At 40.4% G+C, this 15,183-nt stretch overlaps 2 protein-coding genes across 9 annotated transcripts in view; one reads left to right on the top strand and one right to left on the bottom strand.

Annotated features, from left to right (window-relative positions):
• Window positions 1-15,183, top strand: part of ZNF827 (zinc finger protein 827) — a 168,649-nt gene that overhangs the window by 110,418 nt on the left and 43,048 nt on the right. The window lies entirely within an intron of this gene.
• The window catches only part of C15H4orf51 (chromosome 15 C4orf51 homolog), a 100,445-nt gene continuing 88,040 nt past the window's right edge, over window positions 2,779-15,183 (bottom strand). The window contains exons 7-10 of the mRNA XM_038558925.1: window positions 12,965-13,143; window positions 11,315-11,481; window positions 8,135-8,228; window positions 2,779-3,151 (exon numbers count right to left, since the gene is read on the bottom strand). Of these exons, the coding sequence (XP_038414853.1) occupies window positions 13,088-13,143 (56 nt within the window). The 3' untranslated portion in view covers window positions 2,779-3,151; window positions 8,135-8,228; window positions 11,315-11,481; window positions 12,965-13,087. The remainder of the gene's footprint in view (window positions 3,152-8,134; window positions 8,229-11,314; window positions 11,482-12,964; window positions 13,144-15,183) is intronic.

Genomic DNA, 15,183 nt, shown 5'->3' with positions numbered 1-15,183 from the left:
TTCATATGAAGCTAGGTTTTTAAAAAGAGGAGAAACTCAATTTAAACAGCCACAAAAGTTTATTAAAGTAAAGTGTAGGCAGTAATAAAGTGCTTCATTTTTGCTTTCAGAGCTTATTGTTCTTTACCTGCTGATGTTTCATTCATATAGCAAATTTCTTTTTCTTTGAAAGAGTGAAGTATAACCTGCAAATAATTTGCTTTACACGCTGTTCGTATTTCAGGCAGGCAGGCAGGCAGGCAGGAAGATATAGAAGGGCAGTGGCGAGAACTAATCGCCAGCAGGGAAGGTCATGACCCGAGTGGGGTGTGAGTGGCCACAAAGACCACTTTGGTTTCCACAGAAGCAGCACAGCTCATTAAGATAATCTTGCCACCTGGATTCCGCCTCTCTTCTTAATCAGAGTATCTGCATATATATCCATCTAATGCTCCTTTTTGCAATCTCAGCATCAATACATAATTAATGTATTATCCACTCTTCCCTTAGCATTTCTCCTTTCCAGAGTAGAGGGCAGGATGTGTTTGCTGTCCTGTTATCAACAGCGTGGCCAACCCTCAGAGCTTGTGTGTGTGTTCTCAGAGTTATTATGAGATGAGAACATTTGAGGACCAACCGTGCTGTATCCCATCTTCCTCACTGGCCTCCCATCCCCACGCCCTAACACCAGTGCAACAGCCAGGAAACTTCCTGTTGTTGTAACCTTAATTCCAGCCATTGAGAGAATTTCAGAAGCTCCCTGTGGCCTCTCCACCCATTTACTTGTCCAGGATGGTGTGGGAGACCAAAGCTACGAGTGTTCAGGAGAAGCTCACAGCAGGGCTGTTGACCAGGAATTCCTGCAAGAATAAAGTCCAAGTGTCCTCCACACACCCAAGGAGCCTGGTGTCACAGATGGCTGGAGATCTGAGTGTTTTGCAATTCAGAAAGAGCCAAGTAGCATCTTATGAAATATTGGCTTGGGGTATCACAGGTCACTGGAAGTAGTTTGTGACAAACAGTGGGGGGAAGGCAACTCTTTGTCACCCTTTATTCTTCTAATGACAGATCCATTTCTTCTCATCCCCAAAGAGTCCATGCTTTTTAGCTTTGCAGGACTTTTTAATTTTAACACCATAAATAACATGCTTACACAAAAACACATTAATTACATAATATCTGGTTCTTGAGGTGGAGAGAAATTTTACTTAGTTGATGTCTTCATTCTCAAACATTTGAGGCTATTTGAACTACTGTTTACTTCCCACAGTGTCATTTTGAATAGCCATCTCCCTGGTCCCCAAATTATCACCCTGCTGTTAAGTTGATGGATTGTGACTTTCTAATGTCAAAATAACTGCCTAGGACCTGCCTGTCAGAGTGCTGTGACCCATACAGCCAGCATCCCATGATGTATATACAAACCCCGCATTGCTGGCTTAATGTTTGGCTTGGCTATATTTTAAAGAAGGGTTTATTGGTCAAGTTACAACTCGGCCTCAAAGAGTGGTATCAGTGTGTTTGTGTATAGAGGGGGTTTCTGTGGTTTGCTTGATAGACATATTGCAAATTAGATAAACTCCCACTTAAAAAGTTAACTTTTATTTTGGGTGGTAAGTCAGCATAACTGGGATTTTTAAAACTTAAATCCACTGTTTTGAGAGATAATCACTCTATACTTCAAAAAGCCTTCATTTAGGCAAAGGAAAAGCAAAATAACTATATTTACATTTGCTAAAGTAGACATCTAAAAAAGGACTTTTAAAAAAATAAACAAGGTGAGAAAATGCTCTAGAAATGGAATCAAAATTAGAAAAGTTTTAAAATGACCAGGACAACCTTGTAGTCACAAAGTTCTCATAATCTGAACACATGTTTTGTAAGGAAAGCCTCAATAACGTGGACTAATTGTGGGGAAGACCAATCTGAATTAACAAGAGCTTGCATTCCGGAGGCTTTTCAAGAAAACATCTCTTTCAAGTCTGGGTAGCAGTAAATGGCCACTGTATTCCTACTGCGGCTTCCCAGTCTCTTATCGTCAATTCTGAAATCCAAAAAGCTCTTCCAACCACAACTTTTTAAATAAGTTACTTGGTGGCAAAACCTAATGGGAGGCTATCTATAGACTATGTACTGCCAAGGGTGACATTCATACATTTTGCTACAGAAATATCAATATGCTTGATTATAAAGGCCCACTGGGGTGTTAACATAAAATATGTCTTAGGCACCATATTAGCATTCTGAAATAAGAAAAAGTATGAATCCCCAAATACACCAGAGCCCAGGAGTCTCAGGTAGATACTGTGGACCTACAGTTATTCTAGGGCTCTGCTAAGTGCAGTGCTGGAAGCAAAGAAATTAAAGCTACAGCTGAAGAACTGAAGGTTCAAAGGTATAAGAGTCGTGGATTCTTATAGAACATTTTGGAAGACTTAGTGGGCAGCAGATTGCTAAGTCATTGGAGATACGGCAGGCAGGAAGCGTCCAATGGGGATGTTCTCTCACTAAGGCGGCATTATTAACAAGGGCCTGGGTTAAGGAGAAAAGGAAGAGGTGGGTAGGAGAGGCAGACAAAGGGCTAGCTCACTGGTTTGGGAGACTAGTTAGCTTTATCCTAGGCAGGTGGAATTAGGGAGCAATAGTTTCTGTGCAGAATTGGGGAAACCAATATAACTTGTTGTTAGTGTGTAAATAAAAGCCTCACAGTCCTTCAAAATCTTCAACAGTTTAACCATTACCATTAAAATATTATTTTTATTCTTTATTTACTTAACAAACTTCTTTTGAGAGAGAGAATGCAAAGATAAATATCGTCCCAAAGAATGGTCTCAGATTCCCAGTTAGGAGACACCCTAATCAGTGAGGTCTAACATGCCTCGTTCCAATCTAAGAAGTCCTTTGCAAATGCTGAGGACCCATAGCATTAATTCAGCAATATGTATTGGTATGTATTTATGAACCTCCAGTCAATAGGATGTAGCTCTCTTCCAAATACCTATGGAGTCGGACCCTGGAGCAGAGGAGGTATGCCACAGAGCACCCCGTAGGCCCCACAGCTCCAGACCAGAGGCATCCATCCAGCGTGTTGCGATCGTGCCTCAGGCCCATGGAGAACGAGGCAAGCAGTGTGGGGGGTAGCAAAGTGGGGAGAGGTGGGTAGGACCATGGTCTGTGAAGAGATCGAGAATAGCACAGTTAACTAGGCATTTGCCTCCGGCAGATGGTATCTGAGACACACAGCTGCCACCATCCCAGAGAAACAGAATAAACACAAGAGCTTCACGGTGTCCTGGCCTTCGTTGGTGCCACTATTTCTAGACTGACTTTCCTGAGAACCAGAGATTATTCACGTGCCAAGACCTAACATTTTTACTTGCTGTGAATGTCTTAGGCAGAGGTAACACCCAGAGTCCTTAATAAAATGAGTTCAAAGCTGCTGTCACCTTCTGCTGGAGGGATGTGGGCACCAAATATCCTCAAAGCCACTAATAGATGACTGGGTGCGCCCTGGGTGTTGTGATGCCGATGGTGATTTTACAAAAGAAACAGCGGAGCTTTCCTATTAGGGAGGAGATAGAAATTCCAGGCGGCGTATCGTCTAACGTATTTTGTCTAACTTGCAGTTGTCTCACTGTGTAGAAGGTTTACATTCGTAGAGGAAAGACGGCGCGGCCAGGCAGGTGCTCTCGGGGTGCCCCGTGTCGGGAGCGGATTACTGTCCCCCGGCAGCCACTCCCCGCTTGCCCGGCGGCCTTCCAGAAGCAGCACTTCTGTCTCAGCCCCGCTTTCAGACAATGTGGAGCTTCGATTCTGTTTTATTATGATTCTGAAGGCACAGTATGTTTGCTCTGTATTAAGCCAAAAAACAAAAACAGAAGCAGAGCGAGTGTGAAGGGAAATGTGGGTCTCCGCGGAATTCTCTCACGGAGCTTGGAGCCACTGATGCTTCTGGTTGATAGTTCAGATGGAGCTTAGAGCCAGACAATGCACAAGGTAAAAACAATTACATTTCTAAACCCCCACCCTCATTACCTGCCAGCGCCCCTTAAAAAGAAAACACCACTTTTGGTGGTGGTGGTGGTGGTGGTGGTCGTCGTTGTTTAGGACACAGAAGCAAGACGTAAAGAACATGGGGAAAGTTTAGTCCCTTGCAGGACTTGCCCTGCCGATCGGGATTGGCTGTTAAAGTTAAAAGACTGGTTTGGTTTGGAGCGGCTGGCCTTGTCACCAGGCCAATTCTCGATTGATTTTCCACCCTCCTTTCTGCCCGTCAATCTAATACAAGTGGTAGCACCTCATACACTTGGCTGAGGCCTAGGAAAGCCAGCCTTGCATTGAGTGCCACCGGGGCTGATGTCAGCCTGTCCTGCTACTGGCCAGACAGGGAGAGCTGCCTTCAGACTGCTGGCTTAGGAGAGGTGCAGGTTACCTTCCTTCACGTTAACACTTACCAGCTCAGAGAAAGACAGACAGACAGACAGAACTGTCCTGCATTACAGCAAAGTGTTTTCTTTAATCCTTTTTCAAACACAGCAGATTCTTTTTAAATTCAGGGCAAGTCACAGATAAACAATCGAATGTTGAGTGTTGTTGGCGTGTATCATTTTGTAGCTTAAGCCCCGTTTTGACTGCACCAATTCCTTGTGTACAGAGAAGGAAGCTAATATGATCGACCCTTGAACAACACAGTTTGAACTGCCCAGGTCCACCTCTATGCAGCCTTTTTTTTTTTTTTTTGTCCATAAATACAGTATGGTAACTGTGAATGTATTTTCTCTTCCTTATGATTTCCTTAATAACATTTTCTTTTCTCTAGCTGACTTTATTGTAAGAATACAGTATAGGGTACATACAACATACAGAATATGTGTTAACTGACTCTGTGTATTACTGGTAAGGCTACCGGTCAACAGTATGATACTAGTACTTCCATTTTGGGGGAGTCAGAACTTATATACAGGTTTTTGACTCCATGGGGTCGGCACCCCTAACACCTCTGTGTTGTTCAAGGGTCACGAGTTATTAGGGCACAGGACATATGTCATCGCATTTAATTCTGAAAACAACTCCTTGAGACATGGGAATCTCAATGACTAACTGGAGGTTCAGGGAGATATAATAACTTTTTTTCCCAGTTTTATTGAGATATGATTGACATATAAGATTCTGGTTTTGGTATACAACATAATGATTTGATATATATATTGTAAAATGATTACCACAGTGTAAGTTTAGGTAACATCCATCACCATACATAGTTACAATTTTTTTTCTCATGATGAGAACTTTTAAGATCCACTCTCATAGCAACTTAAAAATTAACAATACAGTATCGTTAAATAAAATCTTTTTAAAAACCCAACAATACGGTATCGTTAACTATAGTCACCGTGCCATACGTAACATCCCCATGACTTATTTGTCTTATAACTGGAAGTTTGAACCTTTTGCAGAGAGATTTAATAGCTTGTACAAAGTCGTGCCACTGGGGAGTGGCAGCACTGGAATTCCAACCCAGAACTGCACGATACATTCTCTTCCTGCCCACCATGCCACCTAAGTCAGGTGAGGTGTCTGGCAGTGAGCAAAAGGAACATGTCTCTACAGTGTTTGCTCACACATACCCACACTTGGCATTTGAAGTATCACTGGTGGATTGCCCTCTTTTCACCAGGAGTAAAAAGTAGTCCTTTTAGCAAGATATTTCAAAGAAGTTAAGATAAGAATATACTGTTTATCCATGTAATTCTAATTTTGTCCTCTTCCCTTCCATTTCTCTCTTTTCTATCTTCCTTTAATACTGAGATATCTGGTCATCATAGTCCCTTAAAATGTTTCTTTCAGTTACAAAAACTAAAGAAAGAGTTATTGTTTATTTTCAGTAATTTTTAAGAGCACCTGAGCCATAGAAATAGTTTCAGGAAACTGTAAAAACCCTCCTGATTAAATCAAACGCGTAGCACTGAAGGTAGTGGGGATCTGGTCAGCAGTGTGGAAGAAAAAGTTCTAGACTGGGAATCGGGAGAACCCAGGTGTAATTCTAGTCCAGTTTCCAGGAGAAAGAGAGTAGAAGGCCTCCAAGCTTCTTCCATATCCCTTCTTTTTCAAAAACTCTGCCATCTGGAACTTCAGCCCAGGTGCCTTTATTTTCTTTGTAGGGCCCAAACTAGAATGTCAGGACCGAAGAAAAACAGGAGTCTCTGTCCCTGAAATTCCACCCCTCCCACTAAGAATTGGGGGACACAAGAAGGGTTTCTAGGAAGCTAGGATGTTCTGTTTCTCTCTCTGGCTGCTGATGGCATGCATATGTAATTTTGTGAAAATTCACCAAGCTGTGTGCTCTGACAGTACTTCTGCATTTGTTAGGGCTAATTGGCTTATTCACAAATAGGTGGGTCTCCATGCCAAGCGGTCACCTCCAAGCCATCAATCTGAGTGCACTTTCACTTCAGAGACTACGACAATGATGATGAGGACAGCATCCTTTCAATTATCCACCTTTTAGTCTGCAGGAACATTTCCATTTGTAGCACGAACTTATTGCCCTGAACTAAATGACATGGAGGCTGATAGATCTGATTCCTGTTGTGTTTCAAATTGGAAAGCTATTCTGTACGGTTTATAGCACTTCTTTGATGTACTTGCAGTAGATGAACTGTAGTCTGTCCAGCTGTTTACCAGAGGGGGGAAGTTTTCATTGTGATGGATCTTCCTGATCCAGATAATGTTATTTGAGGCTAAAAGAGATGTGCTCACAACTAGCCCCGTCTGTCCCTCACCAGCCTAGTTTGGTCTTAGAACGTGGGCAAATTTCAAAAGAGAGCTATGGACTCCATTCAAAACTCCTTGTAGAGAAAAGTGTTTGCATCAGGCACTGTCAACTTTGTATCACAGTTAGCCCTTCTCAAAACTACAACTAATGGGGTCTCTGCAGACCAGCATTTGTGGGGTTCACACACTAAAGTGTAGGCCCACGGTTTTTTAAGGGTGGTAAGCTTTGCCAAGGAGAAATTTGTACCCAGTTTGGATGCCTCACTTGAGCTATCTATCAAGAGCCACGAAGACAGGGGGAGAAAAGAAAAACAACTGTGGTTGTTTGGCTAAGCCTCTTTATCTCTGCCCACATGGCACAGGGGTTGAATCACTTGGTACTGAAGATAATCATCAACACTTTCATGTTTGTTCTTTGTGGGGAATGTAACAGCCAAAAGCCCTGGGGGCCGTGGCCACTTTGGCCCTAGCCGAGTGTGTTCCTGAGAGCACAGCAGATGTGTATGTGCTCACATAAAATTTTCTGCACACCTATTTATAAGGCCTCGGCTGTGCCTTGTAGCCATGATTTTTACTTTGCAAAGACTATTGAGGTGCCTCAAGAATGAATAAAAGGCCAAATTCTCAAGAATGTGTAATGGATGATGAAGAGTATTTGTTTAAAAATTGGAATGTAGTAACCTCTGGCTTCTGTTTGGGACCGGCTAATTCAATCTGCAAGGCCTTTTCTGTATCTACAATATGTTCTTCCATTCCTTTGCTATATCAAAAATACATATTCTCATTTCATGCAATTTCTACTTTGTGTTTATTTCTTTGCAGCGCAGCCGCTGCCCTCCAGTAACCCCGGTAGAAAAAACAGTCAGTGCAAACTAGACCACGTATTTTCATTGAAACAAAGCCATTCTGTATTCCATATGTAGGCCAAATGAATGCTTCTCCATGATAAGAAGGACACCCCCACATCACACCCCAACCCTTTCTTGATGTCGTTACAGGAATGACAGTCGGGCTTCATTTTTTGGCAGTTCTCCCTCATGAAGCATCTTTCCATTTCCAAGTACTTATCATTTCTGTTGTCCACGTATCATCCAGAAAAGAAAAGTCAACTAGAGGCACAAAAGTATGGGTAGTTGAATTTGCTTAATGATATTTGGTTCCCTGTACCATCTGCTAGAGTTCAATTGTGATATCCCGTGCAGAAGTCCCTCACGCTCTTCCAACTCAACGGGTCCCAGACTAAGCATAACATTTCCCCTGACCCTTCCAAAAATAATTAATCAGTTTATTGGTTTGTTAATTGATTAAAGCCCTCCTCTCTATCCTGCAGTTTTCTTTCTTGGTGGATAGCATCATCATCGTCACCCACCATGACACAAACCTGAAGGTTGGACACCATGTGTTTGGGTTTCCTTAGAAGCAGATCCTGAGACAAAGATTCAAGTGTTGTTTTCTAGCAAGTGATACAGGAAGCCCTGGGAGAGGAATAGGGAAGAGAGCCAACGAAAGGAAGGCAGTTAGTAAAGGGAATGTCATCGCACAGGTCACCTTCTATGGACAATTAGAGTTAACTTCTGGGAAGCACTGGAGGGTGCCCACCTCAGCTTTCCTCCCCGGGAGGTCAGAGAGCCAGGATATTTATGTGGTCAGTCATCCATCAGTCAAACCTACTCTCAAGAGTCAACTCCCCAGTACTCTGGCCTCCTACACAGGAGGACAGAGCAGGCTTCAGGGACCAGAGGAGCCCTTGGAAACATATGCAGGTGCTGGCAGTGGAAAGGCAGGCATTGAAGCGGTAACGGCCATCATTGATGATGATGTATTAGCGGCCTGTCTCTCATGATTACCTCTTCCTCTCCTTCCACTTCTGCTCAGTTACTTTTCCCCCGGAGTGGATTCTCCCCCACAGCTCTCTCCTAAATGCATTCTTCTCTTTCAGTCCCAACCACCAATAACTTCATTCAAGTCTCCAGCATTGGTCCTCTGGATTATAGCAGCCTCTGATTGATCTTGCTTTGTCCAGGGTCACCCCCACCAGTCCCTTCTCTCCATTCTGCAGTCATGCTCTTTCTAGAAAGTGGATCTCATCATGTCACTCTCAGCCCTGTTGGCTTCCATTCCCCTCTGGAGAAAGCCTAACTTTTGCACACACACTCTCCTGGACACTACCTGTTGGTTTGGGTTTTTTGGATTTTTTTTTTTTTAAGAGTCTCTTTTCTTTGGAAATCATTCCCTGCCACTCCAAAACTGGATTAGCCACCACTTTCTTTGATATCCTTGGATATTCAGAATTCCCTGTTTACTCATCACCTTCTTGATTAACTGCAAGCTCTTTGATGGGCATAAACAGTCTTGTTAATCATTCTATCTCCCAGAAGCTAGCACCTAATATAGTTGCCCATCAAATCATAGGACAAAAACATATTGTTGAAAAACCATGCTGTTTGTAAGAACTAGTATTAAATGTTCGAAGGAGAGATCTGATAAGGCTTTGATTATAACACAGATCTGGTTTTGACTACAGATAAAAATGGATCCCTTTATAAATATAAGATGTGCAGTAAAACCCTTTCCAAATATAGTTGGTCTCTCTATCTAATGTGAGTAGCACACTACCATGATGTAACTCTCTTTTTTAGAATTAAATGGTTTAGCTTGACAAGAGAAAGATTTCTGTGCTGTTGCATTCATTTTTTTTCACCTTAGATATAGATCTAACTTTCAACCACCAAAGAAACTATAGGGCAGCATTTTTGAAGTCAGAGAGTGGAAATGGAAGTACAAGAAGAGTTTAGATGGTTTGATGTGAAAGGCCAGTAGCTGAATTACTGTTATTATTACACTGATTTTCACCTGTAATAATAAACTTACCAGGCATAAAATTCCCTATGTCATTAATCTCATATTAAAAAGCCTGGAATTATTTCATACAGAATGTTTTTCCCATCTGCGAGCCAGCTGCTTTATCAAACGAGTTTCTCTTTTAATGTAAATTATTTTAATTTAAGGACAGTGTTATATTTTGATCCAAATAGGGCAAGAGTTCACATAGGAGTCTCTCATAAATACTAAAGAGAAATTTTGTGTGAGACAGATTTGAATTCAGGCCTGAATCTCCCTGGAAATGAAAACATCCCCCACCCCTTTCAAATCATTAAAAAATTATACATGGCTTTTTCCTCTTGCTGGGAAACACGTTCCACAAATCTTTTGACACTTCTTCCATTGCTTCTTACACATGAAGAGAGAAGCTGTTTTCTACAGCTCTCAGGCTGCAGAGCTCTCTGGTCTTATAACCCTCTCCTCGCCTCTTCGCCTCTTCGAAAGACCATGGAGTTGGCCTTCCTAGAGCTGGAATGAACTCACATGCACAGCCATTCTTGCCCTCAGCTCCCTCCTCTCTTAGTGCCTCTGCATCCTATCTCATCTCAAACCTTTGGTTCCCTTTTTTTCTACTGTGAGCCATTGTGGGGCTCACAGAAGGCAAGACTTCATTGAGAACTCTATTAAACACGTAAATAAGAAATGTGTTCTCACAGTTTCAGAGAAATTTGATGGTCCATGTTACTTTGTGAGCTTGGAACCTGATGTCGCATTCTAGGAATTTAATCAACAAATAGACTTGAATAAGTAACACTACAGTATATGGACAAGATGTAAGGTATACGGACAGAGATGTGCTTTGCAGCATAGAGATTTGAAACAGATTCAATGTCCATAGGTAGGGAGTGGATGAAATGAGCCATGGGACATTGCATGGAAAACTTCACAGCCATTAAAAAAAAAAGGATGAAGGGATCTAAAAAAAGAATGAAGGAAATCTGTAGGAATTTTATTTAAAAAGATGTTCAAGAGATAATGTTAGATTGAAAAAACAAACAGAAAAAGAAACTGGTTACATAAAGCAGGTGTAACATGATCCCATTTATGTTTTTAAAAAAGAAAAAAAGAAGTGATGCATTTATGTGCACATAATATGCTTGCATGTGCATTGATAATTTCTCAACCAATAGACTGTTAACAGTGACTACCACCAAGGAGTGAAAAGGACTGGGGTTGGGTGGAGAGGGATATTAAGGGAGAGGTATTCGTTTATTTTTCAGTTTATATCCTTTGTTCTATTGTTTTTACCATTAATTTGCATTACTTTTATAACTTCTATAAATTAAAGAAAGTGAAGTGTGTGTTAAAATCACTTTTTTAGAATCTGTTGTTTACACATATGACTTAGAACCTTAATGAATAATCTGTAAATTAAGTGCACTACTAAAAATAATAGACAAAGCAGTGATTCTCAGCCACCTTCCTTCAGTGAGCAACCTCAGCTGGAAGCCAGTGAAGTGACTGTTTTGTACAGTTCATGAGAATATAAGGCAGGTTACAAATCCCCTTGAATGGTATGATCCCATAGTATATAAAACTCAGGAAGGATAAATGTAGAAATATTAATTGCTGTTTCTGTCTACTTAGGATTTCAAGTGATTTTTACTTGTATTTTATGGACTTCTATTTTACAATAAACATATATTATTTTTATAATCAGAAAACATCAACAAGCTACCTTCATTTTGAACAAGGAGAGATTATCTTGTATGTTCTGGTGCTGAATGCCTGACACCAGATCTTTCTGGAAGTTTCTGTCATAAGGATGTGGAGCTTTGGACAAGGAGATCAGCTTCTGCAGAACCACATTAAAATGCAACCCCAGCAAAAATGTTAGACTTTTACCTAAAAGCAACAAATATGAATGGAAATATTTTAAGCTAGAAGAGTTGAAAATGTAAGGGAAAAAAAGCTTGTAAGTGGTGTTTGGAAGTAGAACCCATCTTAGGATATCAAAAGCACCTCAGACTAAGTAAGGCATACTGTTTCAATGCCTTGTGTTTATTGGCACCTACTACCTTCACGATTTCCCCATCCTCTGTTACACGCACCCTTGGGTACTTTTTCCCATCCAGGCTTTCCAGTCAAAATGACTCATCCATCTGCAGAATCTAATTCCTGCCTAAAGTATCCAGGAATGAGTCACTCAATCGGTTGCTTCTCTTTTAACTTGAATGGAATTAGGCTCAGGGACTTTGGTTTGAAAGATTCATGAATGGGTGGGTCCCGGGAAAGGCAGTGGTGAGGTTATCTGGGAAATCAGCTGTATTATAGAAATGAGAAAAAGGCTGGGGAAACAGAATAATTTAGGGAGTCAGACAGCCCAAAGGGAGAATGATTTACAGAAAAAGATTAAGTCCAAACTCTGGCTGTCAGTTTTTGCTAGAGGATGGCAGCAGGAATTAATTGGTTATATGGATTTTAGGTAAGTATTTTGTCTTTCAGGCAAAATGACTCATACCAATTATTTTCTTGCTCACTAATTTTGTATGTACTGTGTAGGTACATGCCAAAAGAATAGCAGGGGAAAATTTTACTCAGAAAAAAAAAATGTGTACTCTTGCAAATGCTTTTAACATTGTAGGCATGCTTTCGGTATGTGAAAGTTATTTTTGACACTATTTTTGGCCAAATTGGTTTTCATTTTTATGAAAAATGTTAATTTTTAAAGCACTCCGGTCTATCTCCCAACTGTTACTTTTATCACTCGAAAATGTGGTATTTTAAAAATATCATCACTGGTGTCATACTAAGACTTGCCTTGAATTACATGCCTTTCATAGTAATTAATGTTTTTTTTTTAAAAAGGCATTTGGACATGAAAAAGGAATAAAAATGAAAGTTCACCAAAATGTTCATAGCAGTTGTCTTTGAGTGGTGATGGATCTGTGGTTGTGTTCCTTTTTATTTTTTTTCCACTTGTCTGTTCTTCTCATTTTCTATCATCACCATGGAACACTTTTATAAAGAAAGAAAACTAATTTATTAGAGGGAGTAAGGTGTTAAGGAGCAGAGAGAAGGTTCACCGTGCTTTAAGTTATACTCTAATAATTATGGTCACACCCAAGATGAGTCTTGTTGAAGGCTCCTAAACGTCTTGTGTTACAATGACAAATATTGGCAGAGTCATTTCTAAAATATTCTGTTAAATATCCTGCAAGTTACTAACAAAGAGCTGGAGCCCTCATGTGAAATTCGTATATGACCACATTCATTTAAATATATATTTTGGTTTGGGTACTTACTCAGCTCACTTGAGGACCAGTTAGAGCTTCAGGATGGTTACTTATTTTGAACCTTACAAGGAAGATTAATGAATTAAATTTACCTTAGGGCACCCACTGTTGGAGCAGAACTGCACACTATCTTATTTAACTTGGCCGTGGAAATAGTGTTTCAGGGAACACTTCACTGGAGAATTGCATCACACTGCTGGCCTCATAAATGTCATTCATTTAGGCATTATTAATAACATGATAGCTGCTCTGGAGGAGATTTTCAGGAGTTCTACCAAAACAACAACAATGAGCATTCACATTTCTATTATATCTTTTTAGTCAATTACAAGGATACTCTCAGTGGCTACAGACAGGTACACTGACCCTCCCCTTCTGTTGGCTTGCATTCTGTTCCATCAGGGTTGAGGGACAACGAGATGTTATGAAATGAGGATGATGTATAAAAGGATTTGAGTTAGGGGCGCCTGGGTGGCTCAATCAGTTAAGGGTCCGACTATTTGATCTCAGCTCAGTCTTGATCTCAGGGTCATGAGTTCAAGCCCCACAATGGGCTCCACTCTAGGTGTGGAGCACCACTTAAAAAATAATAACAACAATAATGTAATAAAAATAAAAGGATCTGAGTATCATTAAATATCCGGTAAACAGTGTGAGAAGCCATGGTGAGAGGTATGTACCAGTGGGATGAAAAGAAAGTTCATTCACTCATCCAACAAATAGTTAAGAAGCTGCTATTATATACCAGGTACTTTTTGGTCTTGAGGACCAGCAGTGAACAAAACGAAGTCTCTGTCCTTATGGGGTATACACTTAAGGGAGAGAAGTAAACAATAAGCAAATAATTACACAGAGTGTATATAATTATGTACACACACACATATATAATAACATCCCTAAAAACATGTTATATATATTTATATGTAATATATAATAACACCATAGGAAAACTAAGCAAGGTGGGCAGGGGGTGCGGTGGTGGAGAAAGCTCTCCCTAAGGTGTCTAGCAGAGACCTGCAGCAAGCATGGGAGCAAGTCTTGTCGCACCATACACCAAGTGGGGTAGAGTGTTCAGGGTAAAGGGGGCAGTAACCTGAAGGCCTGAGGGGAGGGCGAATTTGGCAGGAGAAGTGACAGCCAGAGGAGAAGCAAGGCTGGAGGGAAATAAAGGAGAACGGCTTATAGGGAGGGCTTCATGGTGAATAGCGGGGACTTGGGCTGTTAGTGCAAGTATGCCAGGAACCAGTGGAATGTTTAGAGCAGAGAAATGGCATAATCTCACTTCCATTTTAAAGAGTTAATCCGACTCTTTCTTGTTTAATCTTTAAAGCCCAAATAAAGTCCCCTGAAGGGCTTAGTGGAAACAGAGAGGCCCTACAGAAAGATAAGAGAGGCAAAGAGAGTTAATTTAATTTGCTGAGTATTATTTTTATAGTGGGTAGAATCTGTGCATATCCTTTTAATAATTAATTATTGATAGTAAGTGTTGCCTGGTATTTGCCTCATTTAATCTTTCTTACTATTAAGTTATTTTAAAAGAGATTAGATTTCTATTATGTTTGGTTGACATTTTGATGTTCTTTCTCAATTATTTAAAAATGGCTATCTAGATATTTAACTGAATATTTATTGGAAAAAGGCTGCAAAACTCGACCTAATAAAAAGGCTCAGAAAGTTACAGAATTTGAAATCAGAAATTTTTTAAAACAAGACAAATTCATTATTTAGAATTCATTGTAGAAAAGAGAATGCCTTCATAAGAAAGGTGACTTTAGCTTCACATAAGAATTGCTCCAGTATTATTTGTAAAGAGCTATGTCAGGGAACTGTGAATTCACCAATAAAACTGCAAATTACTCTAACAGATGCTTACAAAGTGTGCCTAGAGGCTATTGTATATGTTCGTTTTGCCAGTTCTGGCAATGAAGATGAGATTTACAATCCTAAAACCACTAATGATGGCATTTTACAAATGTTATACCCAATTATATTGTGTAGACAAACAAATTCATTATTTACAACAGAATTCCTAAATATTTGTTATATACATGCATTACTGACGATCAGAAGAACTCATATTTGCTAGCACCATAGTATGAATCTTTTGCAGTGGGGGATTCGCCTCTGCCCCATTCGTGGAAATAGTATTGCATAAGGAATTTCTTTGTCTTCCATTCTTAGAAAGACCACCAACTACTAAATTATCAAAAACCTTATTACTAAGTAAGATCACTACCACCATCACTGAGGCATGCAGTTTCAAGACAACCTTTTGGCATATATGCCACATCTCACCTATCACCTCAGATGT

Source organism: Canis lupus, chromosome 15, assembly GCF_011100685.1.
Source record: "Canis lupus familiaris isolate Mischka breed German Shepherd chromosome 15, alternate assembly UU_Cfam_GSD_1.0, whole genome shotgun sequence".
Classification (NCBI taxonomy): Eukaryota; Metazoa; Chordata; class Mammalia; order Carnivora; family Canidae; genus Canis; species Canis lupus.
This window is presented reverse-complemented; position numbering and strand designations above follow the sequence as displayed.